Source organism: Typha latifolia, chromosome 11 (genome assembly GCF_019914945.1).
Source record: "Typha latifolia isolate L0001 chromosome 11, TyphaL0001v2, whole genome shotgun sequence".
Taxonomy (NCBI): domain Eukaryota; kingdom Viridiplantae; phylum Streptophyta; class Magnoliopsida; order Poales; family Typhaceae; genus Typha; species Typha latifolia.
This window is the reverse complement of record NC_133096.1, coordinates 232,573-257,545: the sequence shown is the minus strand read 5'-3', so window position 1 is coordinate 257,545 and position 24,973 is coordinate 232,573. Positions and strand designations below refer to the sequence as shown.

Genomic DNA, 24,973 nt, shown 5'->3' with positions numbered 1-24,973 from the left:
AATTGCATTTGATTTCGGTACACGTATAGACTACTATACCATGCATCACGAATGACTGATAAAACTTGGCATAATTGAGATTGCAACATGGCTCATTTTATTTATTCATCTGTACGTAGGTTATTCATGCAGAGCCACTGGCACACCCCAAGACGCACCGGAAGTTCGTCGTGGCGCAGCCGGCCAAGCATGTGATCTGATCTAGGCACCTCAGGATGCAAGTCGTCAGCTTTACACCACAGTCTATTAGGCAGGGCACTAGGTTACCTCCCGGCGCTGGGGGGGCGGTGCCCGGCGGTGGTGGGGTAGCGGCCGGAGTCGGTGGAGTGACAGCGGTTGGAGGTGGGGTGACGGCGGGTGGCGGTGGGCGGATGGCCGGCGGTGGCGGGGCGGCGATACAATGGGCTAGGGCGAGGATGGTGAGGAGGAAGACAAGTGAGCATGAGAGGATTCTAGAGGAGTTGTAGGGCAACGCCATGGCGACGAATTTGGTGGTGAGCAAAATAGAAATTGAAGGGGTCCCTTGAGGGTAGAGAGGTTTTATATAGGGATCGATGAAATGAGTTAAGATGAGAGGTTGGTGATCAATGAGTTGTGTGCGTGTACGTTGGTTTTGTTTTGGCACAACAAGAGAGGGAAGATTAACGGAATGCATGAGCGAGGATCTGGAGATGTTTACGGGGAACGAGGAATGCATGAAGTGGTACGTATCGAGCAAAGTAAGAATAGATTCTACTTGGATTTGATTAGTCCAATTTAAAAATAATATCGACAAAATTATTTCATCGTTGAGATGGCCGAGTTGGTCTAAGGCGCCAGATTAAGGTTCTGGTCCGAAAGGGCGTGGGTTCAAATCCCACTCTCAACATTTCATTTTTGTTCGTCTTCTATGTGTTGATGCATTTGTACCTTAAAAAAATGTTATTATTTTGAACAAAACAAATGATTAACTGCTCTGCTCATTTATTTATTTTTAATTATTACTAAGATGCACTTTAATTTTTCTCTGAATACATATTTATCTAATAAATATAAGTTATTTTGTCATTTGTGTTAGATTTATGGTAGTAGTTTGATTAAAATATGGCATGATAATAAAATTTAAAAGATAAATTTCTAAAGTACTCATTTCTATCCAAATCCCTTTTTTTTTTAATTATCACTAACTGATAACCGACCTTGGTATTTGTAGAACGAGTTGATACTCGACCCTACCACCAACCGTTTGGATCCTTCCTGAGTTTCGATCCGACGGTTATTATAATTCACTCCTTTCCTATTTAAATCCAGGCCCATTTCTTTCTCCCTCCACTGACCGTGGTAGCTTCCGTTCCTCCACCGCTTTCGAACGTCTGCTAGGGTTTCTATCGAGATGGTGAGCTTATCTTTTCTATCCACTTTAGGTTTCCGATAAGTACATCTTCTTCTTCGATTTCGATCCAATACGTTAATTATCGTTTAATTATTTTTGCAATTTTTGAACGAATTTCTAGGTTCTCCAGAACGATATAGATCTCCTAAACCCCCCTGCAGATATGGAAAAGAGGAAGCACAAGAAGAAGAGGCTCTTACAGTCTCCTAATTCGTTCTTCATGGTGAAAATTAAATTCAATCTTTTTTCCTTCAGAAATTTTGATTCCTTTTGAGTTGTGGTTAAATTTCTAATTTTGATGTATTTGTTGTATTTGTTGTTGTAGGATGTGAAGTGCCAAGGATGCTTTAATATGTAAGCTTATCTGTTTACTTTTTTATGTGAAAATTTGATTCAATTTCACCACCTAATTCACTGGTAAAAAGGGAGTCAGTTTCCTATTATTGAATGGTCGATTCACCACCTTGTATACTAAATTAACTGTTGTGCATATCATCCATAATTTGCTACCTAGTTCGATGGTATTGTCGGCGTAAAGTTTGAATAGATTTGATTTACCATCTAGTTTACCTTCTGTCCACGGATTGAGTCACATTCATAATGTGGTTAAATTTTATATTTTTGAATGATCTAGACTACTACATAATTTAGAACCTTTTGGTGAAATGAAGAAGATCAACTTCACAAATTTGATGCTAATGTTGGTTGTGATTGCATGCAGTACAACGGTGTTCAGCCACTCGCAGACCGTTGTGGTCTGCGGCAACTGCCAGACCGTGCTTTGCCAGCCAACCGGCGGGCGCGCGAGGCTCACCGAGGGCTGCTCCTTCCGGCGCAAGTGTGACTAAAGGTTGGTGCGTGCTCCACCTGCCCTTGACCTCCTCATGTCTCGTTTTCAAGAAGTTTTTATGTAGAAATACTGTAGGTGTTGCTGTCTTATATATGTTGTAAATTTCGCCATGTTGCTTCCTCAGAAAGTGCAGTATGTAAATTGTGCACTGTAACTCTTGGTTAAGAATGTGAATTGGGGAGACCTGTTTAGAATGGTCCTAATGTTGATCAACTAAAAACTAAAACTTGTTGATATATTGGAGTAAACTCATCTTATAGTTTACATTTTCAGAAAGAAATTATTCTAAGTATTTCTTAGACACATAAATGTAATGGAAGTGCCAATGGGCGTTGATGATGATGATGATGATGATGATGATCTTAGGTTTTGGTTTTGTACTTAATAAGATAATTGCTTTGGTTTACTGATCACTGATAGGCTTTGTATGCTTAGTAGTTCTCTCACTTTGAGGAGAGGTATTATGAGTGATGAATTGGATGATGTTTACTACTTATTGTTGCAGTCTTCTGGTTATGTTAAAGTTGTGTATGTGATATTTTAGGTGAAGGTTTAAGCTGGCTTATTAAACATTTCTTTCTTGTTATGTTATATTAAAGATACAAGAGTTCAAAGCATATGAAGGGTTGTATAAGGGAAATCAAGTTGCCAACATTTAGGAATCTATCTTAATTTACTTCATAGAAAATTCTGATTCATGAGATTTGATATATAAATATATATATAGATATAGTTATCCTAGCAAGACAAAGTCACAAAGTTCTGTATATGTTCTTTGCCATCTTTCATGATATACTTATCTTTCAAAAACAGAATCTATAAGCAGTCGTCAATGTAATAGTCATTATATTCTAATACATATTTATGTACAAATTTTAGTAATATGATGCATCGTTTTAGCAGTGGCCGATAACCTTCACTAAGCCCATTTTAGCTCACAAGATAGGGACGAACTCTTGCACACCAAACGTCCTCTTCCCTCTTTATGCCATATTGCTTTACAAGGTTAAATAAAGCAGTAACACAAGTATGTATATATTCCCTCTAAATTTCGGTAGATCACTTATCATCTATTAGCCTTGTATAGAGTAAATAAATGGGACTTCCTCGATTAGATATCTCCACTAATTAATGATTTGGATGGCCAATTAGGTTACAAATCTGATAAAAGAAAAAGAGCACCACATTAGCCTTATCAGGTGTTATCTGGAAACATCCGCACAAATATCCTCGTCATCTTTTAACTCTTTATAATCAATCAATGTAAAATTTTAAGTTATTAGATAATTGACGCGACAAAGGGTGTCAGAATCTCTGTTTCCAATCGCTAGGCAAAAGCCAAAAGGACTGCCCCTCCCCCCCAAGTGGCCCAATGTTCTGCATTTAAATGGGCCTAGTTTTTTGTGGGCCCATATCCTTGTGGCCCATAAGAATTGACGTGATGGACGCGACAAGGAGGACACACTGTCCCTATCCATGGATTCATCTTGTCCTACTGTCACGTGGCACCTCGTCACTTCTAACAACTTATTTGTTTAGCCAAATAATAATCATGCTCTTGAGGCTTTCGAGGAAGTTTCCTCATGTAGCTTTACTACATGATAAATGTAGGAGTGAGATCGGTAGAAAGGTAAGACGGGAGTTGTAACTGTATGTTACTTTTATTAAGTATCACCTATTAGATTTTTTTTTTATATATATAAAAATGTAGAATTTATATTAACTAAATGTTTGGGGAAAGTCGTACCAATAGTTACAGAAAAGTCTCTTGCGAGGTACATCTGAAATTAACTACCCAGTCTGCTATTTTGTTAACTTTCTGATAGATATGTTTCATTAATATATAAGAGATACAAGATAAATGTCACTTGCAGTCTTCAGTAAGAGAGGATATCGTCCAAGAAGATGAATGCTTACTATTCAACATATTTATCAGCAACTCAGAGTCAGTTTGTACCTCCACATGAGTATAACCCTGTGTTCGAAGCATGAGCAACCTCTCTTTTAGGCCTACAACTTTGTCGAGATTGTTGATTAGGAACTTGCGCAGTGACTTCCAGCTATTATTAGGGAGCTCATTGAGGAGCGTAGGATGAAGCCCACCTCGCTAAGCTCATTGGGTCTCAAGAATGAATCGTCAATACTAAGCTTAAGATACCTGATAGGAGAAGGTATCCAACGAGTGCGACGGATGGCTCATGTTTATAAAAGTAGGCTATTTGGCAATGGGTATGACGTTGATCCAAGGATCCTTCCAAATTGAAGTAGATCAACATTTCTAACAATCTTGAAGAAGCTATGCCTAGTATGATGCATAGTTTCTTTGAGCAATTTCTAGCTCTAAGTAGTATGATTGTTTTTCTTAATGTACCAACAGCGCATGGCTTTGTACTTGGCCTGAATCAACCGAGCCGAAACCCTATGGTGATTATTCAAGACTTGAACCATACCTTAGAAACTCCATGGCCCACCGGTTAGAACCCATAGCATGCATGTCATCCTCGTACGAGAATTTGAAAGTGAAAAATCCAGTCGCCATATTTATAACCGCATGACTCATACAAGAATTCACTATTGTTGGCCACAAACTCCTTGGGCTATTAACTTAATCGCGGAGGACATACTTTTCCTTATCAAATAATTTTAGAATTACGAAGTGAATCATGTATACAGAGAAACCAAAAAGATTTACAAATTAGCCGCTTGCTAATATGGGTCGGATTTTTTGGTTTGGTTTATATGGGTTGGGGATGTTCCCCCTTTTATCTTTAACGAAGCCTTTTATAACCACAATAAATAAATACTTTTTTAGAAAAAAAAAATAATAATAGTGGATTAGATTCATACTTTTCCTCCACGTCAGCAAAAGACGAAAAAAGGAAGAGGCCAAGATAAAGTAGCCCTACAATGTCGTTAACTTGTCACCTTTTGTTGTTGTTCTCTTGTGGGACAAATGCCTGCGATGATAGAGATGAATTTAAAAAAGAAGAAAGAAGAAGAAAAAAGAAACACCTCACTCTATTACATTATTACATAAGTTTGCATGTGTCTTTCTCCTTACATCTCTACCCTTTGGACCTCAATAAAGATGACAAAGGCATTGACCCAAGTAAACGTTATATAAAACAAGGTGGCATTGAATTTTGAGACGAGAGGATAGATATAAAACATAAGCTTCATGTTGGTGATCATAACGCTATGTGTGTGTGTATATATATATATATATATATACTATTTTCCTTACCACATGTTGTTCTTATATGGACACTACACCGACCTAGGGCCAATCATTGAGGGTTAAATAATTGAGACCTTGATCACTTTGCTTAGCAGCAATGGAGATGGCATCTTTAGCTTGAGCTCTCCAGTGGGTAATGATATCTTTTTGGGGTGGAAAACTTTTCCCATACTTAAAAGAATTATATACAAATAAAGTGCTGATGTGGCAGTATTCGATAATAATATTCGAAGACTCCTCTGAAAACTTAGGTCGATCGATAAAGAACAATGGCTCTAAACTTTTATGATATGATTCAATACTAAAAAGAAAGAATTATTATACCAACTAGTATAACGTAAGTATCAATCACTTCGTTATTATACCGACTAGGATACAATCTTCCTTCAGCAATTCAGTAATATGTTTTGAATCATTTTAGGGTTTTCCTAATAGCTCTTTAGTTTTTCCCTTGTAGGGTTTTCCTGATATGCATGGATAGAGATTATGCATTACGTAAAAGGTATAAGATATACGTGAAAAAGCCATCAAGTTATACTTAATTATTAGTGTAGACGACATTGTAGAAGATTAACAAGGAGGAAAAGTCATGCTTAAATAGGACAACCTACAATAGATTAGGTGTTTGTGATAATTATTTCTTAAACCGTGATTTGCAAGTCCTATTAATTAATATCATATGGTCCTTTTCATGGCCAATTAGTCTCCACGTTAAGATTTATTAAAGTTAAGTACTGGACGCTTATATGTGGATAGGATTGGATTGCAACCAATGTGGCCGTCTGTTTCCATTAACGTCAACAAAAGCTGCATTTGTTTTCAGAAGATGATGTCGTTGATGAGATTAACATTGCCAATTTTATACTTCACTCTTTGAGAGTTAATACTAATTAACATGGAATAAATTATAAGATGTAAACATTTGATATATATATATCATAATGAATCCTCATCCTATATATATAAACTTAACTTTTAAGTTGATTATGTTTTAGATTTATGTTCAAAACTTGTAAACTTGATTTGTGAGGTTCTACTTGATGATTAAATATTCAACATTTTAGTGATCGTTCTGATGTTGGTTTTTGACAGCTTCTAGTGATCAATGTGGACTTATTTTGGTTTGCTTGCTTGCTTAGTTACATGAACAATTAGATATTATTTTAGTAGATCTTCTGGAAACAAATAATGTCTTCAGTCAGCTTTCTTCCTTTTAAATAAGTTATGTTGATGAGATTCTTGATCTCATATAACTATTTGAGTAACATGTTAATGTTTCAAAATAAAAGTACATGTTGATGAGATTCTTGTATCATCTAAGACTAGCTAATCTTGGGCTACCCTTAGGCATTTAATGGACAACATGTTTCTCTGTTGAAATCTTATAAGTTCCTTAACTTTGCATTAAATATATTAAGTTACCTATGATGTAGATCAACTACTAACTATAAGAAGATTATTATGGTAGTATGACTAACTAATACCGAGCATTATCTCGTCGTATACTCTGAAAGCTTAAGCTATCGTTACATTTATTCTTCATATTTAACATATTTTTTTCAATCCTCGGCTTGAGATAACTAAAACTACATCTGCTTCACAAATAAAAAAAAATAAGTGAATATTCTTTTAATTAATTTGGCATAATTAGTGAGTACAATATGTTACAATTCTATGAAATTTCTGGAATTGGGGATTCTCAAGATAATGTTTGGTTATTGATTGAGATCTCTAGCAACTAAATTTTATGGAATTTGGTGGAAAAGACCTCAAGTTCCCAATTGTTCATATGAGATTCTTTGAATGATTTGCCATCTGTACAAGCAACTGTTGCTAATGTTAGCCATTCAATTTGTCAACAAAATAAATGACCGACATTGCATTTCACCATCATATAAATTAATTAGAAAGAGAGAAAAATGTCCTTTGTAATATTGACGTGATAAATTTATAATGGTACATAATAAAACTTGATTGATACCCAATATTTTCACATATATTATATTTCAAACTATTTAGATGTTGTGTTTATATTCACATAGGTTTTTTTTTGGGTAATATAGTTATATTTAGTTTTTTTTTATTTAGTATATAAAACTAAGTGCATATAGTTTGATGCATATTTTATTATAACAGCATACATGCAATTTAAATATACAATGCATATTAAAATTTATTATTACAAATTACAAAATTTAATATAATTAAATTACAAAATTTCCCTCTGTCACTAAGGACATCTTAATTATCGTACAGACCCATTCTATCACCAACCATCATATGGAACCCACATAAGAAACCTATTTCTTGAAGGTATTCTCTATATTCCAAGGATTCTCAATACAAGTATTAACAACAAATTAAAATAGTAAAAGCTAGATGATTAGGGCTCTTGTAATTTAATTGTATTATCTTTTTAATTTATTATATAAAACTAAGTATATTATATATATATATACAGCCAATACATTTTCTGTTATAATGAAATACGCACAATATGTATATGCTAAGTATACTAAAGTTTATTTCTATAAATTAAAAATTAAGTATTAATTGAATTGCAGATGATAACTTGAAAAAAGATTTAAAAGAAAGGGTAATTATATAATAGCCACTTAAATTTTTTTTTTAAATATCATAATTATCACTGGAATTTTTTGACTTACTTTTTGATAGAATATCCATAGAATATTACTAAGAGATGGTTGTTATCGTTAACAATACATATAAATGATTATAATACCATTCTTTCTTAATATTTAAAGTAGTTATGGCTAGTTTTTCTTCTAAAAAAGTAATGATTTACTTTTCTTTTTCTATGATATTGGATAATATTAGATAGTTTTTAAATTATTTTAATCCCTTTATACAAGGGTAAAATAGTATTTTCTTAATTTTGTTAGTTTAATTGTGATTAGTTAGATTTAACTAAGGGTTTTAAAAGCTAAATAATTTTGGTGGCAATTAGGATTTCTTTTTCTTTTCTTTTTTTTGAGAATACAGTGTCAATTATGATATTTTGAAAATGTTTAGTGATAATTATGTGAAATTCTAAAAAGAAGAAAAAGAAATCTGAGTTTAGGGAATAAAATAATAGCTTAAGAGCTCAAGATAGCTCTCAACTCCCATCTCTCTCCGGCTTCGTTATCCTTTATTTTTTTTCCCGTATCGAAGCAAACAATGAGGTATATATAATTTAATCCCGTATACGTCAAATAGTTGATTTGGTCTCACGGGAAATTTCTTCCAATCTCTCACTTTGAAAGATCCCAACTGCCCATTACTTTGTTGCCGCGGGAGATCTCAGAATTTAATAAAGTTTAGTTTTTTTTATTCGGGGAAAGGAGGAACTTTGCAGCAATAAATTGGATAGGAAAGTAGCAGAAGAGCCATAAACCGGGGGCTTGAGAACACCCATTTCTTCTTTTGCTCCAGCTTTAGAGAAAGTATCTGGTTTCGTCCATCGACCCAGTTTTGCTCCCTGTTTTCTTCTTTCAACTGGATTTGGGAAAGGAAGTGGAAGCAGAAAGGAGGATAAGGTGGAGATTATGAGAATATATTGCCCCTTTTTTGGGTTTCAATGAGGTGAACTGAACTGTGCTTAACCTTCTTCTTTGCTTACTTGAGTGCATCTTCACCTTTTAGCTCTTCCTTACCCATTTCTCTTTGTTGGGTATTATAGTTTTTCCTAAGATAAGGACGTCTCTACCATTGGAGTAATGGCTTCACCTCTGTTAGCTCGAATAGGCCGCCAACGACAGCGTTATGATAACAGCTATCGGCTTGTAGCAGGGTATTTTGCCTTCTTTTGCTATTGTTGTTTGTTCTTATTGTTATCATTAGATTCCAGCTGCTGCATCCCCCTGAATTGAATTCTCCTTATTTTGTTTTTGTAATGCGAAGGATGTGAAACTTCTTCTCAGCTGGAAACTTTGGTTGAATGAGATAACATAGACGATAAAATAAGTTAGTTAACTTTCTAAGTAGTTGAGCTTCCTCTACTTATGCAACTCTTTTTCACGCATTTTTCATCCTTGTGCTGGATTTGTACGAAAGAAGCTAATTGGCTCTTATAGCAGAGATCTTGTAGGTTGAAGTAGCTGGTGCTTTAGCTGTCACTTGTTTGTAGTATTTGATGAACTCTTCTTCTAGATACTAGTAGTTGATAACAACCTCTACTTTAAACAAGTTTACTCTGGGCAGAAATTATTTCACCTAAGTTGGAGAATTGCCTTTCCTTAATCTGGACCGCTAACTACAAAGCAGATGCAATTTTTGATACATTATCTATCACATTTAGTTCTCTTGTTATTCTCTATCCTGCAATGTAATTCTTTTGAGTAATATTTTTAAATGCTTGTTATCTATGGTGCAAACAGATGTATTCCATACAGGCTAAAGGAAGAAGAGAACCATTTCGGTGACTTGGTCAATAGGTTGGAAGTACTGATGGTTTCTACAGCGAAAAGAAATGATCTTGTGTTCCCTAAAGTAAGTGCACCTTCTGCTCTAGAGCTTCCTGATGAACAACACTCCATGAGAAACTCAAATTGATTATTTATTGTTGTAGGGTGGATGGGAAAATGATGAGACGGTCGACCAAGCAGCATGCCGTGAGGCCTTGGAGGAAGCCGGAGTGAAGGGAAAAATCAGTGTGAGTACTTGCATCTAGTTTCATTCTTGACATAATAATTCAGTGTGAGTAGATGCGAGTAAGTCACTGTATCAGTTCATTCAAGTTTAATTCTCCGTCTATAATAGAACCTTGCTTGATTTTTGTATCATTTAGCAACTTAGGTGTGATACCCTAGCATCTAAGTGAAATTCTTTATAGGTCAGCAAATGCTTTCAACTTTTGGATCTTGGTCATCATGAAATTAATCGTTCATCTAAATTGGTGAAATCTAATGTCAACTTTGTGTAAGTTTGAAGGATCATGCCAGGGGGCTACTAAATTATGTTTGGGAAGTTCGATTCAGCGAGCATCTAGACAATAATTAATGTAATATTATTGGCAGTTTGTTGGAGATCATGCCCTTGATTTACATCCATCATATGATATTCATCAGTAGACTGCCCTATCCTCAAAAAATATTTCTTCAAACTCCCAAGTCATAGAAGCTCTTTATCATTGATCTGCTCTGCCACCTAACTAGTATGCATGTGATCTGTTTCCTGTTGGTGTACTAACGTAGTACCTATCCTGATGGTGATGATGCTCTTGTCAGTTGTTCAGCAGTTTAATGTTATAGTTGAACTGTCATAGTATCTCATAAGGCAAAAGATAATAGAAGTCTACCTGTGGTGTTTGAAAATATTACAGAAGGGACAAAAAAAAACAATTTTTTTCGTGCTATATTTGTTTCAAAGGGAAACTTGTTACTTCCAAGTTACTTTTGATTTGCCTATTGTAATCTGTCATGGAGGGAGGAAGGATCTTATTTATCAACTTGTAGTCGTACACTGAAATACCTGAAGTTTGCTTCCAGTAAGCTTTTCTATGATCTGTTATAATTCTATGAAGTGGCAAAAAATGGATATGGTGGGAAAATTTGATTCGATGTGGTTATTTATCTTTTAGTGGTTTTCACAGATTTACGGAACACAACACACTTGGTTTTTCTACCGCACCTATTACTTTGAAAGTAATTTAACTGAAACCCAGTAGTTTGTTTAGGATCAAGTGCTATTGACTTCTCTACAACTACTTTAAGAAATTTACCTAGTTCAACTTTCATTTGTAAGATTACATTCATTATTGAATCAAATTAACAATTTAAGTCAATGTCATCAGTCTAAAGACTAAACGCATTAATGATCATGAACTGTTGTTTTTTTCAGGAAGATCCATTGGGTCATTGGATCTTCAGAAGCAAGAGCAGCCAGAACAATTGCAGCCCTGAAGGAGCTTGCAAAGGTTACATATTTGCCTTGGAAGTCAACGAGGAGCTCGATTACTGGCCAGAGCAGGCTAGCCATGGCAGGAGATGGGTCAGTGTTACTCTTGCATCATGTTCAAACTATTCTTTGCATAGACTAGCTGCATAGCTAAGAACTAACCAACTATTTTGAATGACGCCTCCATAAATAGGTGTCTGTGATGGATGCATACAAACTTTGTCGGTACGAGTGGATGTGTGAAGCACTTGACTTGCTCTTACAATTTCTATCGGAGAGTAAGCTTGCGACTTCTGCACCAGAATTGCCTGGGCCATCAACCTTGTGCAAGATTCTGTCTACTGCGGCTGAGTCAGCTGAGAGAGCTATAGCATTATGCTGATAGTTCCTAGATCGGCTTGTGGATGTGAATGTGAATGCTAAATCCACTGTTGCCTCTTAATTACAGTGATGGGCTGTAGTCTTCGATTCCTAAATCGTCGGATGGATCCCAGTTGTACAGGTATTTCTCTCAGTTGGCATTAACTTTGCTTCCAAGACGGGGAAAATCTTGTTAGTTGAAGTTTCACTTTACCCCCAGGAAAAGCTACAGTTTGAAGCTTTAGATGAAACCAAGAGTTGTTTCTGGGTCCCATATAAGTGCTGATTGTTGAGAATGATCACTAATGTATCAAGTTTCATTCTATATTATGTCTTACCGTCTGTAAAATGGAGTTTTTCTTGGTAAATATCGATATATGTGTATTAATAATCCAATTTGATCTATGTATGCATGTAACTAACCTGGTAGCAAATGTAGTTAGCAGGATATTTTATGATGATCTCCATCGATTTAGCCTTCGAGTCATGATATCAGACATTAACATTGCCATTGATAACAAACCTACCTGATCTTGAAATCGAGTCTTCTGTCGAGGATGGAAACATTTTGATCAATTTATTCATCAACTGAACTTGTCTCAAGTACAAACAAGGACAGCTAAAAAATACTACCATTTTTTGGAAGTAAATTCCGAAGTATTTTAATTTTAGCCCAAACTTTCTACTGACTTGTTTTTGAACCATTTGACTTGGTATAAACCTGAGTTGCATCTCCCACTACTTTCCTCAACGAGGAAAGTTTCAACTCTTTTGATGTCGGCAAACATCAGGGTATTTATTTTCACAAATCACACGAGTGGTATAAATCTTCTCGTAGTGAGTTTTTATACCTTTGAAATATCGGGCATCTAATATACCGAAAATGAGTAAAGAAAAACAAGGCATAAATGAGGCACTAATCCAGAGATGGCCTCATATTTCACGAAAGAACAACAAATAAAGCAAAGACGTTTTAAAAACAAATATTTCACACGCTTAATAACCTTGTGATTTTGATCTATATGAACATCAAACAAGATATCCAACAATAGATGCGTTGAACAAAGCTAGTATTGCGATACACAACACTAGAGTACCAAATAAGACAATATTGCTCAAGCAAGAGACGATAAAGATTACGCAGTACATCCGCTACAAAGCAACTAAATTTATGTTAAAAAGCAACTAAATTTATCAAGCACTGGATAAACAAACATATGCACCAAATAACATGGCTGAAGCTACCTAAATTCTATATGACGTATATTCTAAAAAATCCCATAACAATTAAAAAGAAAACATCTATCGAATAGGCAAACAGAGGGAGAACTTCCATACACGTTGGCCTGATTATCAATAAGTTCCATTCAAGTGCTATTCTGGCAAGTCCCAGACACTAACTACTATTTTTTCCGAAATTGTTCAGTTCTACACATCTCTACTTCTAATGTTTTACTGGTAATCCCTTCCAGGAACATCTCTCCCCTGATAAGCAGGTCCTCCATAACCTGATCCACCCTGTTGATAGTTAGGGCTGCCTCCTTGACCGTGGCCAGATCCTTGATTGACTCCTCCCGGATAGCCAGGGTTTCCTCCTTGATACGGCGGATTGCCTCCCTGATAACCAGGGCTACCAGGCATATTCCCATCAGGATTACCTCCTTGGTGGAATCCTGGGCCACCTCCCTGATAATCACGGCCACCAGGCATGTTCCCACCAGGATTACCACCTTGGTAACCTGGGCCACCTCCCTGATAACCAGGGCCACCAGGCATGTTCCCGCCAAGATTACCACCTTGGTATCCTGGGCCACCTCCCTGATAACCAGGGCCACTAGGCATGAACCCACCAGGATTACCTCCCTGATAGCCTTGACCACCTCCTTGATTACCAGGTCCACCACCTGGCATGTAGTTGTTCTGTGGATTAGGCATTTGGTTTTGATAGGTGTTCGGTGGACCACTCATGTTAGGAGGCGGCGGCGGACCAGAGCGATTTGGCATGGCATTGAAATCACGATTAGGTGGCGGCGGCATTGCATTAGGGGCATTCGAAATCGGAGGGGCATCACGAGGTGGCATAGAACCAACAGCACGGTTTTGGAATTCTTGGTTTGGCATTGGTGGTGCTTCTCTGTTTTGGAAGTTCTGCATGTTTTCCCTCCTGCGTTCAAAGTTCCTTGACCTATCAAAATTGCGAGGCCTATCATTGCGCCTGGATCTCTCGTTTGCACGGGCATTATTCCGGACCCACTCCTCATGGTATTTAGGGTCATAAGGAACAGCTTCACCATCTATGAAAGGTTCACCTGCAACAATAGGAAAAAAAAATAGGAAATGAGAAACTATCTATGTTATTTAGCATTTCCCCAATCAATAGAAGAAAACTAGCAAATATCCAAGCAAGGAAGCCAAAGTATCTCTTATGAAGAATCAGCCTTCCAAGTCCACCACAATCTAACTATTTTAGTTCGCCAAAGTCATCATTCATACAAAATCATAATAAATGTTAGGCCATGCTAGTAGAGCATTGAGGATTAGCAAAAGTCCTAGATCTTACATGTTGATGATTACACCTAAATCTTATATTAGGAAAGTTGTGCAGCTATCAACTGGGTTTCAGGCAATTCCAATTCATCCCATATTCTGGGATAAAGAAAGCCACAAGACAAAGATTGATTCTGGCATCAAGGCTGAAAATTCAGCCAATCTCGATCCGAAACAAGATCCAATACAGAAAAAACGATGTGAATCAGGTTGGTTCAGTTTGTTTCAATTTTAATTGATCGAGTTTCAACCGAAACAAGATATTGATGCCTTTAGGGTTTGTAAGTTTTAATCACAGCCCTATATTGAAAGTGAATGGCAGCAGCAATGATTGATTGAGCTTTAGGTTTGAAATTAGCATTGATTACTTAACTTTTATCTCTTTCTATTACTAGTCAACATTTATTTCTCCTAATTGCCCCATATATGGCAAAATTCAAATCTGTATTTGTAAGCCTCATTAGGCACAAATTTATAGAAACCAATTATAATGACAGCTGTAATTACTCCTCATTAATGGCTTCTATTAGGTAAAACCATGGTCAAGCACAATTAAGCAACACATAGTGAACCTTGTGCGTATCCAAACTACTCATCAGACAACAATTTTAAACTCATTGAACTGAAACTCAAGAGAAAAGCTAAGTCAATAGTGGCTATAATATCAATCAGGTTTTTCAAACCCCATTAGATGGCTTCTTGGAAGTGGCCTTAACTCCAAGGAACCTCTCATGTCAGAATTACTGTCTATTCAACAACACATATAGAAAAAGGAAAAAATCACAGGGGTAGAAAACCATCATCTCAAAACAGACTGTGTATGTGTATATAAGAATAAACAAAAATCAAATTAAAAATCTCAAGTGCATCTCAACTGTAATACCCATGAAGAAATACTGAAGTTACTTATTTCACTTAAAAGACAAAATAAACAATACAGGTTGACTTTTCTAGGCTTCTTTTGGTACTCACCTCCATAGTCCTTATTCTTAACATCCAGGTAGGAATCAGGAAGAACCCAGCGAACCTTTGGCAACTCTGCATCATTTTGATAGAAAAGGCAAAAAATTAACATTATGCTTATACAAAAGCAATACATAGTTGGGACAGGATTGTGGAAGGCATACCCTTGATCTTGTATGAAAGCTCCTCAGAGACCAAGCATCCAAAAGCAAAGTAATGCCTTGTCGAGACAGAGTATATTTTCTGCCTTGCTTCTTCTTCACTGCAACATAACAGCAAATTGAAATACAAAGGAACAAACAATGAAGAACAATAACACAGAGTCAATCATCTCAATAAGTTATCCAACAAACTACTGTTCTTCTAATCCCTAAATCAAATTTATCATCCCAGTCCAAAGATTTAGGCAAGTATCGGAAACCAACCAGCTGAAGTTAATAAGTCATAGACTTCTAGAGAACATGCTTATTCTTATATGGCAGCGAAAAATTTATCTAAAGTTAATAACGGATGAATAATAGCAGCTTCTTTTTCAATTTAGACATATATAGCAAACTGAAAGACATCTCCCGAGCCAAGTAAAAAACGAATCATCTTCGAAAGCACCTCAGAAAGAAAAAAAGGAGCAGAAAAAAAAGGCTACTATTAGATCTTTCAAGCTCTACAGAACCCCACTTATCATCCCAAACAACTAAACCTCGAATTCCAATTAAATACAAGTTAGGGTTAGGAAGCGCAAACCTCCCAACGATCATGGCAAGCGTCTTTATGTAGCTATCAATTATCTCATCACGAGAGATATCAGGATTCCCGGCCGGACCCGGAGGCGGCTCCATGACGACGAGCCAGTGCTCGAAATCGCAGCCATCTAAGAGGATGGTCTCTTTCGGCGGGCGGTTACTCCAGTTCGGAGAAGAATCCCGGAGCGACGAAGTGGTCGGCTGCGACGAGAAGCATCGAATGGGGGCGACGGCCGGTAGGCGGCGGTGGAGGAGAAGGTCAGCGGCGATGAGGGGGCGGAGACGGAGGAGAGACGATGAGGAAGAGAGGAAGGAGCGAGGGGAAAGGAGGGAGAGAGAGGAGACCTTCGACAGGAGGGATCGGGTAGCCATTTTAGAACCCTAGGAAACGGAAGCGAAGCTGAAGAGATAAACCCTGGCATTTATATAGCGAGTATTAGGTTAAGGGCATTTTGCGAAAAAGAAACAAAAAAAAAATGCCCTTATGACTTAAAAATTGAAGCATGTTTCCGTGAGATCTACGATTAATTGTGATATAAAAATATTTTTAAAATAAAAAATTATATGTTTCAATTTGTCATAGATTTAATATTATAAGTCATATTAATTTTAAATATTTTGTTCAACGTGGTGGCAAAGACTTAAATCATAACACATTTGATGCACCATAAAATTATTTGATTATTTTGATCATATATTCATAATTCATAATTCAGATGGTTATTTTTAGATATTCATAACATATATTTAGATGCTTGTGCTAAAAGTTAGTTTTAGATATCCTCATAAAGATCCAAAAAAAAAATTATAAATAAAAGGCTTCCTACTCTTCTTTCTCAATATCTCCACATAGTTTTTTTTAGCGCAAGCAATCGCAACAATAAATATCCCACTTGTTTGGCATCTTATGTCTTCTCGAGTTATACCTTAGCATCCTTCAAAGGTTTATAATAACTAATAAGATTTAGAACATTTGTCAAAAAAAAATTTACCTTTTGATGGGAATAGCATATACATGAAATTGTTGTTTTAAAAATATAATTCTTTTATCCTCCTCTCTCAAAAAGAAAAGATAGTAACTCTTTTATCATCAGATTAATAGTTTTCTACAAAATAATAGTAGAACAAATTTTGTTACCAGTTAAATATATTTTCTTCTCCTGTTGTTTGGAAGAAAATTATTTTTACTCTCGAAAATATTTTCAAGATCACTAAGCCTTTTAAACTTTTTTGACAACTATATTTTAGTGGTTTTATTTTTAATAACACCTCATTTTCTTTGAGCTATTTCTAATGCTACATCTTCTTCTTATCTATACTTTTTATATGACATTGTATTGTTATTTTGATTAACTAGCCTTAAACCCCACATTATGGCTTATTAAACTCTATGCATAAAGTACCCTAGATACTTTCTAATCTGACCTCATACTAACCATTATTTAGTAAGATAGCCTTGAAAAAAAATTAATGAAGAAATTGGGATTTTATAATGATACTTTAAGCACCAGGATTTTAAAGTTAAATGAAAGAGAAAAATAAAGATAATGGTATTTTAGATATTTTAAAAGGTAAATTTAGTGTTCTTAATGAAATATTTCTATTTGATAATGTTCTTAATGAAAGAGAAAAATAAAGGTAATGGTATTTTTTTTTTATCACTATGCCTTCTTCAAAGTTTAACTAAACTACAACTACAAATGTCATTGGCAAATATCTCAATTAAACTTTATTAAGATATTTCTTAAATAAATATGTATTCTAAGAGAAAATTTAAGGTGGCTTACCATGGGAGAAAAAATAATTTTTTTTTTCAAATGGGTAATACTTTCTAAGATAATAATAATTCATAAGAGAGAATTTTGTTCAAAATTCTTAGGATAAAATTTATTTAACCCTTAGATTATGCTATTTCATAAACACAAAAGTGTGCACTCAAGCTATTTCAAATTCATAAAATGCCAATCTTTGAATCAAGAAAGTATATTTCAAATACCCCTTTCTCCCATCAAAGTGCTATGTAGATTCCCACAATCAATTTAGTATTTATTTGAATGACATGCCTTTAAAACCATTCAAAACTGCATGAACTTGACTTGCCATATCCATTCTGCAATACCACACTTAAACACTTTAAAACAACAAAACAAAACAAAGTAGCTCCAGGCTAAAATTACACACTGGATACACAATAACACACTCAAGCACTTCCAATCCAAACCACAACTAATCACAAGCAAAATAATTCAAAAAAGAAAAAGGAGAAAGAAATAGCTCTCTTAGTACAAATATTTTGACACTCAAAAGAGAAAGAAAGAAAGAGAGATCTGGAAGAAAGGCTTAGCCTTCCCTTTGCCCATAAGACTTGCCGCTTGTTTCATTGATCCATATCCATCCTCTATATAGCTTGTAGAATTAGAGGAAGGCATGATCTTTTGAACTCAAATGCTCCATTCTTTTTCTTCCTCTTCCTCCACATCCTTGAGCTTTCTCTACTCTATGATTGCCAGTGAGCTCTTTGGCCCTCCTCCTTATATCCATGGAGATGCCTTGTGAGATGTGCATCTGCACCTCTTCCACCAACTACTACAATTGTTAAAGTATTAAAGCTATGGGAATATAAAACTCCAAGGTGGATTCCTGCATATCTCCACACATTCATCTTTTTGGGCCATCTAGCTCTCATGCTTTTGAGTTGTTTTCTTAACCACTTAGGCATTAGACTTTAGCCAAAATTTTGTAGAAATAAGGGGGATAAAGGTGTCCAACTTTGCTTTTGGAAAGCACTGCCACTTAGGGGTAACATGACAAAGACAATTGGAAACATAACCCTGGCATAGAAGTTTGTTATCTAATTGCAAAATACTTGTATATTGCCTAAAAATTAAATAAAAGAGTTATGTTTGAGAGGTGTTATTCAAATTTCCAAATTAAAGGTTTTGGATAGTTCTAATAGATATATAGGATCCACATCAAGATGTCTTCTAGATAAATGATATACGCATGCTAAAAATGCTCGAGTGTTTCTAAAAGGTATGGGTGGAGCCTGTTAGCCTACCTGGCCTCGTAAATCGTAATGCTTCATTGCCAACCATAAAATCCGGATCATTTTTATTTATTTTTTGGTTAAAAGGCAAATGCATTACCTAACAAAAAAAATGGCACAAAATACCTAGAGCATCTCTATATAGGAAGCCAGTGATTTCTACGTGAGCCAATGCCACCTTAAAAAGTCCTAATTTGCATTATAATTCGCCTCCCTGTAATACTAATACTGAGAGAAGAAAGATATATGTAGATGGCAGTTGACAAGATTCTAGCATTATTACAGTAAGAAGATAAACGAAGACTTTAAAAATTACATCGTAATTTTTTTGCAAGAAAAATAATGAGGACAAAGATAAGAACGAAGAGCTCAAAAGATAGTCACAATTCTTTCTTCACATCCATCGTCTAATAAAGAATAATTTTTCTTACAAAATACTTTATATTTTGCATATGAATGAGAAACGCGTTTTATCATTATTTTGTACTTTATTAAGTGAAACAGAGTTGTAAAAATTTTTAAAAGATAAGGTGAGGGAAAAATGATTAAAAAATTATAAAATAAGAAGAATTTGCAATGAAAATATAAAATAATATATCTAGTAATCAGACGGTAGAGGAGATTTAAGATAGTTGATGCCCCAACTAACAACAAGTGGTCGTGCCGGAGTGGTTATCGGGCATGACTAGAAATCATGTGGGCTTGCCCGCGCAGGTTCGAATCCTGCCGACCACGTTTTGTATTTTTACTCTTTCTTTTTCCCATTAAGTCTATGTTTAACGTTTTTTTGCTCTCAAGACTACATTTACCATTTCCACACCAAAAAGGAAAATGAGAACTTATCAATGCTTATGCCGTGAAAACCTTATCTAGAATGGTATTTCTATACAAAACTAGCTTTAAAAAAAGTATCTATGTAGTTGCTGTCATATTAGAGCTAGATCTTTTAAATATCTATTTAAGTTTCTAAGCATATTTCAAAATGTAAATATAAGACTATGTAGATAATTGGTGACTTATAAATATATCTCACCGGCTAGATCAATGACTTATATAAAAAACTTTAAATTCACTAAAATAAATTTATTTAAATATGAGAGAAAAAATTTTATATAAGTCGATTATTCAGTCAGCAACTTATATATGAAAGTCGTTAAACTAAAAACCTATTTATATAGAAATTTCTTCCCAAAATTTTAACATACTATTTTAGAGGATTTAAACTTTTTATATGGGTCAATGATTTTCACGGTCTAGTATTTAAAATTTTGAAATAAATTAGATGTGTAAAAAAAATTAAGGGCAGAGTTAAAAAATTAAAATAAAAAAAATTCACACATAAGATAGGTTTAAAATATATATATATCTTATCTGAGGGATCTAAATGTAAATTTTCTCTGGCTATATATAAGGCTTGCAAATTTGTAACTTTCTCATGATGGTCCTCTTTCCCTCCACATGCATCATCACCCCCTTCTCCTCCTCCTCCTCAACAACAAGAAGAGAAGCTTCAAATCTCTCCACCACCTCAAATCCATCCACGCGAAAGCCACCGTCCTTGGCCTCCTCTCCCTCCACCCTTCTTCTTCTTCTATTTCTTTTGTCACCGCCCTCCTCCACGCCTTCACCGATCTCCGCCACCACCTCCCTCCTCCTTCCCCCGCCACCATCTCCTACCCCCTCTCCCTCTTCCACCAAATACCCAGCCCAACCACCTTCCCCTACAACCTCGTAATTCGCGCTCACACTCTCCTCTCTTTCCCCTTCCAATCCCTCCTCCTCTTCTCCCGCATGCGCCGCCTCGCCGTTCCTCCCGACTCCCACACCTTCCCCTTCGCCCTCAAGGCCTGCTCCGCCTTCGGGTCCCTCCCTCTCGGTCAGACCCTTCACTCCCAGCTCCTCAAGTTTGGCTTCGCGGGTGATCTCTTCGTCAGCAACACTTTACTCGCCATGTACGCGTCCTGCGCTTCTGTTTCCGATGCTCAGCAACTGTTCGACGAATCTCCCATAAGAGATGTGGTCTCTTCTAACGCGTTGATTGATGGGTATGCCAAGGCTGGAGATTTAGTGGTGGCGCGTAACTTGTTTGACGGAATGCTGAAGAGAGATGTGGTGTCGTGGGGCACGCTCTTGGCAGGATACTCACAAGCAGGGCGGTTCAAAGATGCACTTGAGCTGTTTGAGAGGATGATGGAATCGGGGACGAGGCCTGATGATGTCGCGATTGTGTCGATGCTCTCTTGCTGTGCTCAGCTGGGGGCGTTGGATAAAGGCAGAGCTATTCATGAATACATACAGCAGAATAGAGTTACCTTAAACGTGTATCTATCAACGGGGCTTGTGGACATGTATGCCAAGTGTGGCTGCATTAATGTTGCTATAGAGATCTTTGAGTCGAGCCGACACAAGAATTTGTTCACATGGAATGCCATTATTGTCGGACTTGCCATGCACGGGCATGGGGAGCTGTCGCTTGAGTACTACGATAGGATGCGAGTTGTAGGTGTTCCACCAGATGGGGTGACCTTCTTGGGCGTCCTGGTCGGATGTAGCCATTTGGGCCTTGTAGAAACTGCAAGGAGACTCTTCGGTGAGATGGAGACAGTTTACGGGGTAGTTCGGGAGCTGAAGCATTATGGTTGCATGGCTGATATGCTCGGTCGGGCAGGACTTATAAAAGAAGCAATGGAGATGATAGAAGGGATGCCAATGGAAGGAGACACTTACGTATGGGGTGGCGTGCTCGGGGGTTGCAGGATTCATGGAAATGTGGAGGTTGCAGAGGTTGCAGTTCAGCATCTGTTGGAGCTGAACCCTGAAGACAGTGGGATTTATTCTATCATGGCTGGAATTTATGCAACTGCGAGGAGATGGGAAGATGTTGCAAGGATGAGGAAGCTGATGGATGACAGGAAAGTAAGGAAGAATGTAGGTTGCAGTTCCATTGAGGTGGATCAGATTTGTGATGTTTTAAGTGCAGGTTGATGCGGTTGCCTGTGAAATGCTTACAAGACTCACCCCACAGCTAAATTTTGACGATAACCACAATGTACCGTGGAGTTTGCTAATAAGCCAGAGGTCTTAGTAAACAAAAAGAGGATAGTGAGACGTTCGACAGTACTGGAGTTGGAGGTAGAAACACAGATTCAATTGCTTAAATGAAGATTTTATTACTTTAATCCAATGTTGCTAACAAAATGTCACTATAAATAAGAGGGCTATACAAAGATATTAACCAAGGAGAAATGTAAAAACGTCTCTCAATGAGATTATGCCTTCAACAAATCTGGTTCTAGCATCAAGGACGACAAGCCGGCACATTCCTGGTAAGGGAGAAATGTCAGAAAAGCTCCCATCTACTACTCACATGAAATGCTAGATATTTGTAAACTTATGTATGCAGTGTGGGTGTGTCTTTTCTCTCTCTGCGTTTGTGTGTGCGTGTCTGCTTATGTAAGAGTTAGACCGGGAATTTTCTTTGCAAGAAATTTAACACTTTCTTAGCCATTTGCTGCAAATTGAGATTGTGAAAGATTAATCCTAACATGGAGAGAGGAAAAGTACTCTCACTTTATTTCATCTTAACATGAGCTATTCCAGATCTCGAAGTGCATTCAGTGGCCAAAAAGTTGTTAAACTTTTGTCAAAATTTTCATGTAAAGGTTGCAGTTCAACTCTGTATATATAATGTGTGTGTTCATCCTTCTACTACCTGGATGAGATAGTTGCTCCAAAATCTCATGGAAGGGAGTTGAACGGAAACAAGTGGGGCATCAGTCTCCTGCCATTCACCCGATAAACTTGTTCCAGAGCCCGAAACCAGATAAAATAAATCATTGTCTCAGAAATAAAAAATGTCTATCCCATCTTATCAACCAATGGAAAGCATGCCTAGTAGAGAAAAATAGAAAATTTAGTTCTCAACTGCCATGATCAGTTCATAAAGAAAAGAAAAATATCTGCCAAATCCAGTAGTACCATGTGACAAAAAATGCACACTCCACTCCATCGCCCAATAAAGTACCAGTGTCATTAAATCTAGTATAGATGCAATATGTAATGTAGTTTATGATTGAAATCTTGCTCATGTTGATGTGTTTAAGGTGTAAAGACCATTATCAAGAAATACGACGTACTTTCATAAATAAAAAAAAGAAATATAACACCTGGAAGTTGGAAAAGATACAACAAAATATTGCAGAACAGAAATAACCAGCAATTCAGAGCTCTATATTCAGTCTAAGATAAATATGATAAACATACAAATCGATATATAAACAAAAGAAATATCAATGTGAAGCAAGAGTAGTCAGATAGAACAAGAAGCTACTTTCATGCATGAACTCCTACTCTATCATGTAAAATATCCTAGAATTCTTAGTTTATCAGTAAAATATCTTATAAAATAATACACAACTCCAGCAGTATGAGTTACTTACTCTCGAAAACTCCAGCATTATAAGCAATCTACCATACAGAAATAACATCATACGTAATGTTAATGTTAAAACTGCTGGTGGGCTAAGCAATAAAGCTGAACTCTGAATAAGAAAAAAATTTAGACTTATATGCTCCACAGTCATCTGCTCAAGCTGAATGTGAGCATAGAGATCCTCTGCTAAAGCCATAATGTCACTGCACAAATGAAGATGAATGACTTTCATTTTAGACTTTCCATGTGCATAAATTTTGAAAGTTTGCAATTAAATTTGACAGAAAAATGAATCCTAGGCCTCTTTCTACAGCATCCCCTCCTTATAAGAGAGTATTTGACTTCTGAGGGCTGCTTTATTTAGGGTATCTCAACTCAGCAAAAGATCCTCTCAAGAGAGTATTTGACTCCTGAAGCTGCTTAAATAGGGTATATAAACTCAAAGAAAGATAAGATCGCTATAGAACATTCAAATAAATGATACCAGAATCCAAAGTTCTGAGAGAAAAGTTCTCATCTCTAAGTTGCAATGAGTTAATTAAATTATTCGATTTTCACAAAGATGATAAGTTGGTATAAAACACTTAGTAATAAAAATAACATAAAATAGATTCATTTGACAAAGTCGTGTGAGATTCTGTTCTTATTTTGAGTTGTGAATTAATAGTATTTTTTATGAGAAAGCACGTCCGGAACCATTAATATGACATTATCTTGGAAATAGTCTGAAGCGGAGAGAAATTGGTGTCATTAAACTAACCTTAGTAGATAATAATGAAATAAAATCAAAGGATCTATCAAACAGCAGGTGCTTCACTAATTACATAAAACTACCCTGAGAAGACAATGGAGAAAATCCAAAATCCCATCCGAGTGGATGGAGAAAACTTTTCGATCAAATATCCTAGTAAATATTCCATGTGGATCTATCTTTATATAAAATGGGAAAGATTGATTTAAAGTGAAGTTGGTTTCAATCTTATTTGCAGAAGAAAATAAGTATACATTTATACCATGCCCAGATGTGCATAAGAAGCTGCAGAGGGATCTTTTACCACACATCTTAAATTTTGATAATTCACAATTTCACTCATCCAAAGAAAAACTACTTCACAGAATAATTCAAGATCCATACTACCAGAAAAACTATAATTGGAGATTTTGGATTTTCTGAATTATCTTATAATAACAATCTTCTATGAGCATTTACCACTAGAAGAATGAACGTAGCTACTGACAACTGTTTTTAATCTTGTTTAAGGGAGAAAAAAACAGATGTTCTTCAGTAATTAAAAATTTAAAACCAAATATGGTTGCCCATCACGCATACTCCTAAATTCTATCTCCAAGGGAGATGAAATTGTAGTAGCTGCAGTAAATGATGAGACATATAAGAAGGGCTTCTTCTATGTGTTCGTGTAACAGTTCAACATAGAGAAGAAAAGAACAAATGGATGAGTAGATCTACATCCTTCTCTCCTAGTTAGAAATTCATCAAAACAGAAAGGAAGTAAAAGGCAACTGTAG

At 36.2% G+C, this 24,973-nt stretch overlaps 4 protein-coding genes and 2 non-coding genes across 6 annotated transcripts; 5 read left to right on the top strand and 1 right to left on the bottom strand.

Moving 5' to 3' along the window:
• Positions 1-787: 787 nt before the first annotated feature.
• TRNAL-AAG (transfer RNA leucine (anticodon AAG)) lies at positions 788-868 on the top strand. The gene has a single exon. It is a non-coding gene; the product is annotated as a tRNA-Leu (tRNA).
• Positions 869-1,309: 441 nt separating this feature from the next.
• Positions 1,310-2,502, top strand: LOC140797863 (small ribosomal subunit protein eS27y-like). The gene is made up of 4 exons (XM_073151549.1): positions 1,310-1,375; positions 1,494-1,595; positions 1,698-1,726; positions 2,094-2,502. Exons 1-4 carry the CDS (start codon positions 1,373-1,375, stop codon positions 2,218-2,220), a joined length of 261 nt encoding a protein of 86 aa, XP_073007650.1. The 5' UTR covers positions 1,310-1,372; the 3' UTR covers positions 2,221-2,502.
• A 6,085-nt stretch (positions 2,503-8,587) lies between these two features.
• LOC140798068 (nudix hydrolase 13, mitochondrial) lies at positions 8,588-12,114 on the top strand. The gene is made up of 6 exons (XM_073151797.1): positions 8,588-9,045; positions 9,143-9,253; positions 9,840-9,951; positions 10,031-10,114; positions 11,302-11,451; positions 11,552-12,114. The coding sequence occupies exons 2-6, from the start codon at positions 9,180-9,182 to the stop codon at positions 11,738-11,740; spliced, it is 609 nt and encodes a 202-aa protein (XP_073007898.1). The 5' UTR covers positions 8,588-9,045; positions 9,143-9,179; the 3' UTR covers positions 11,741-12,114.
• Positions 12,115-13,028: 914 nt separating this feature from the next.
• Positions 13,029-16,394, bottom strand: LOC140797250 (multiple organellar RNA editing factor 8, chloroplastic/mitochondrial-like). Its single transcript, XM_073150551.1, has 4 exons — positions 15,970-16,394; positions 15,393-15,490; positions 15,238-15,303; positions 13,029-14,027 (listed from the first exon to the last, which is right to left on the bottom strand). The coding sequence occupies exons 1-4, from the start codon at positions 16,338-16,340 to the stop codon at positions 13,171-13,173; spliced, it is 1,392 nt and encodes a 463-aa protein (XP_073006652.1). The 5' UTR covers positions 16,341-16,394; the 3' UTR covers positions 13,029-13,170.
• A 3,274-nt stretch (positions 16,395-19,668) lies between these two features.
• On the top strand, positions 19,669-19,749 carry TRNAS-AGA (transfer RNA serine (anticodon AGA)). The gene has a single exon. It is a non-coding gene; the product is annotated as a tRNA-Ser (tRNA).
• Positions 19,750-20,472: 723 nt separating this feature from the next.
• On the top strand, positions 20,473-22,532 carry LOC140797919 (pentatricopeptide repeat-containing protein At5g61800). Its single transcript, XM_073151624.1, has one exon. The coding sequence runs from the start codon at positions 20,473-20,475 to the stop codon at positions 21,997-21,999; it is 1,527 nt and encodes a 508-aa protein (XP_073007725.1). The 3' UTR covers positions 22,000-22,532.
• The last annotated feature ends 2,441 nt before the right edge of the window (positions 22,533-24,973 follow it).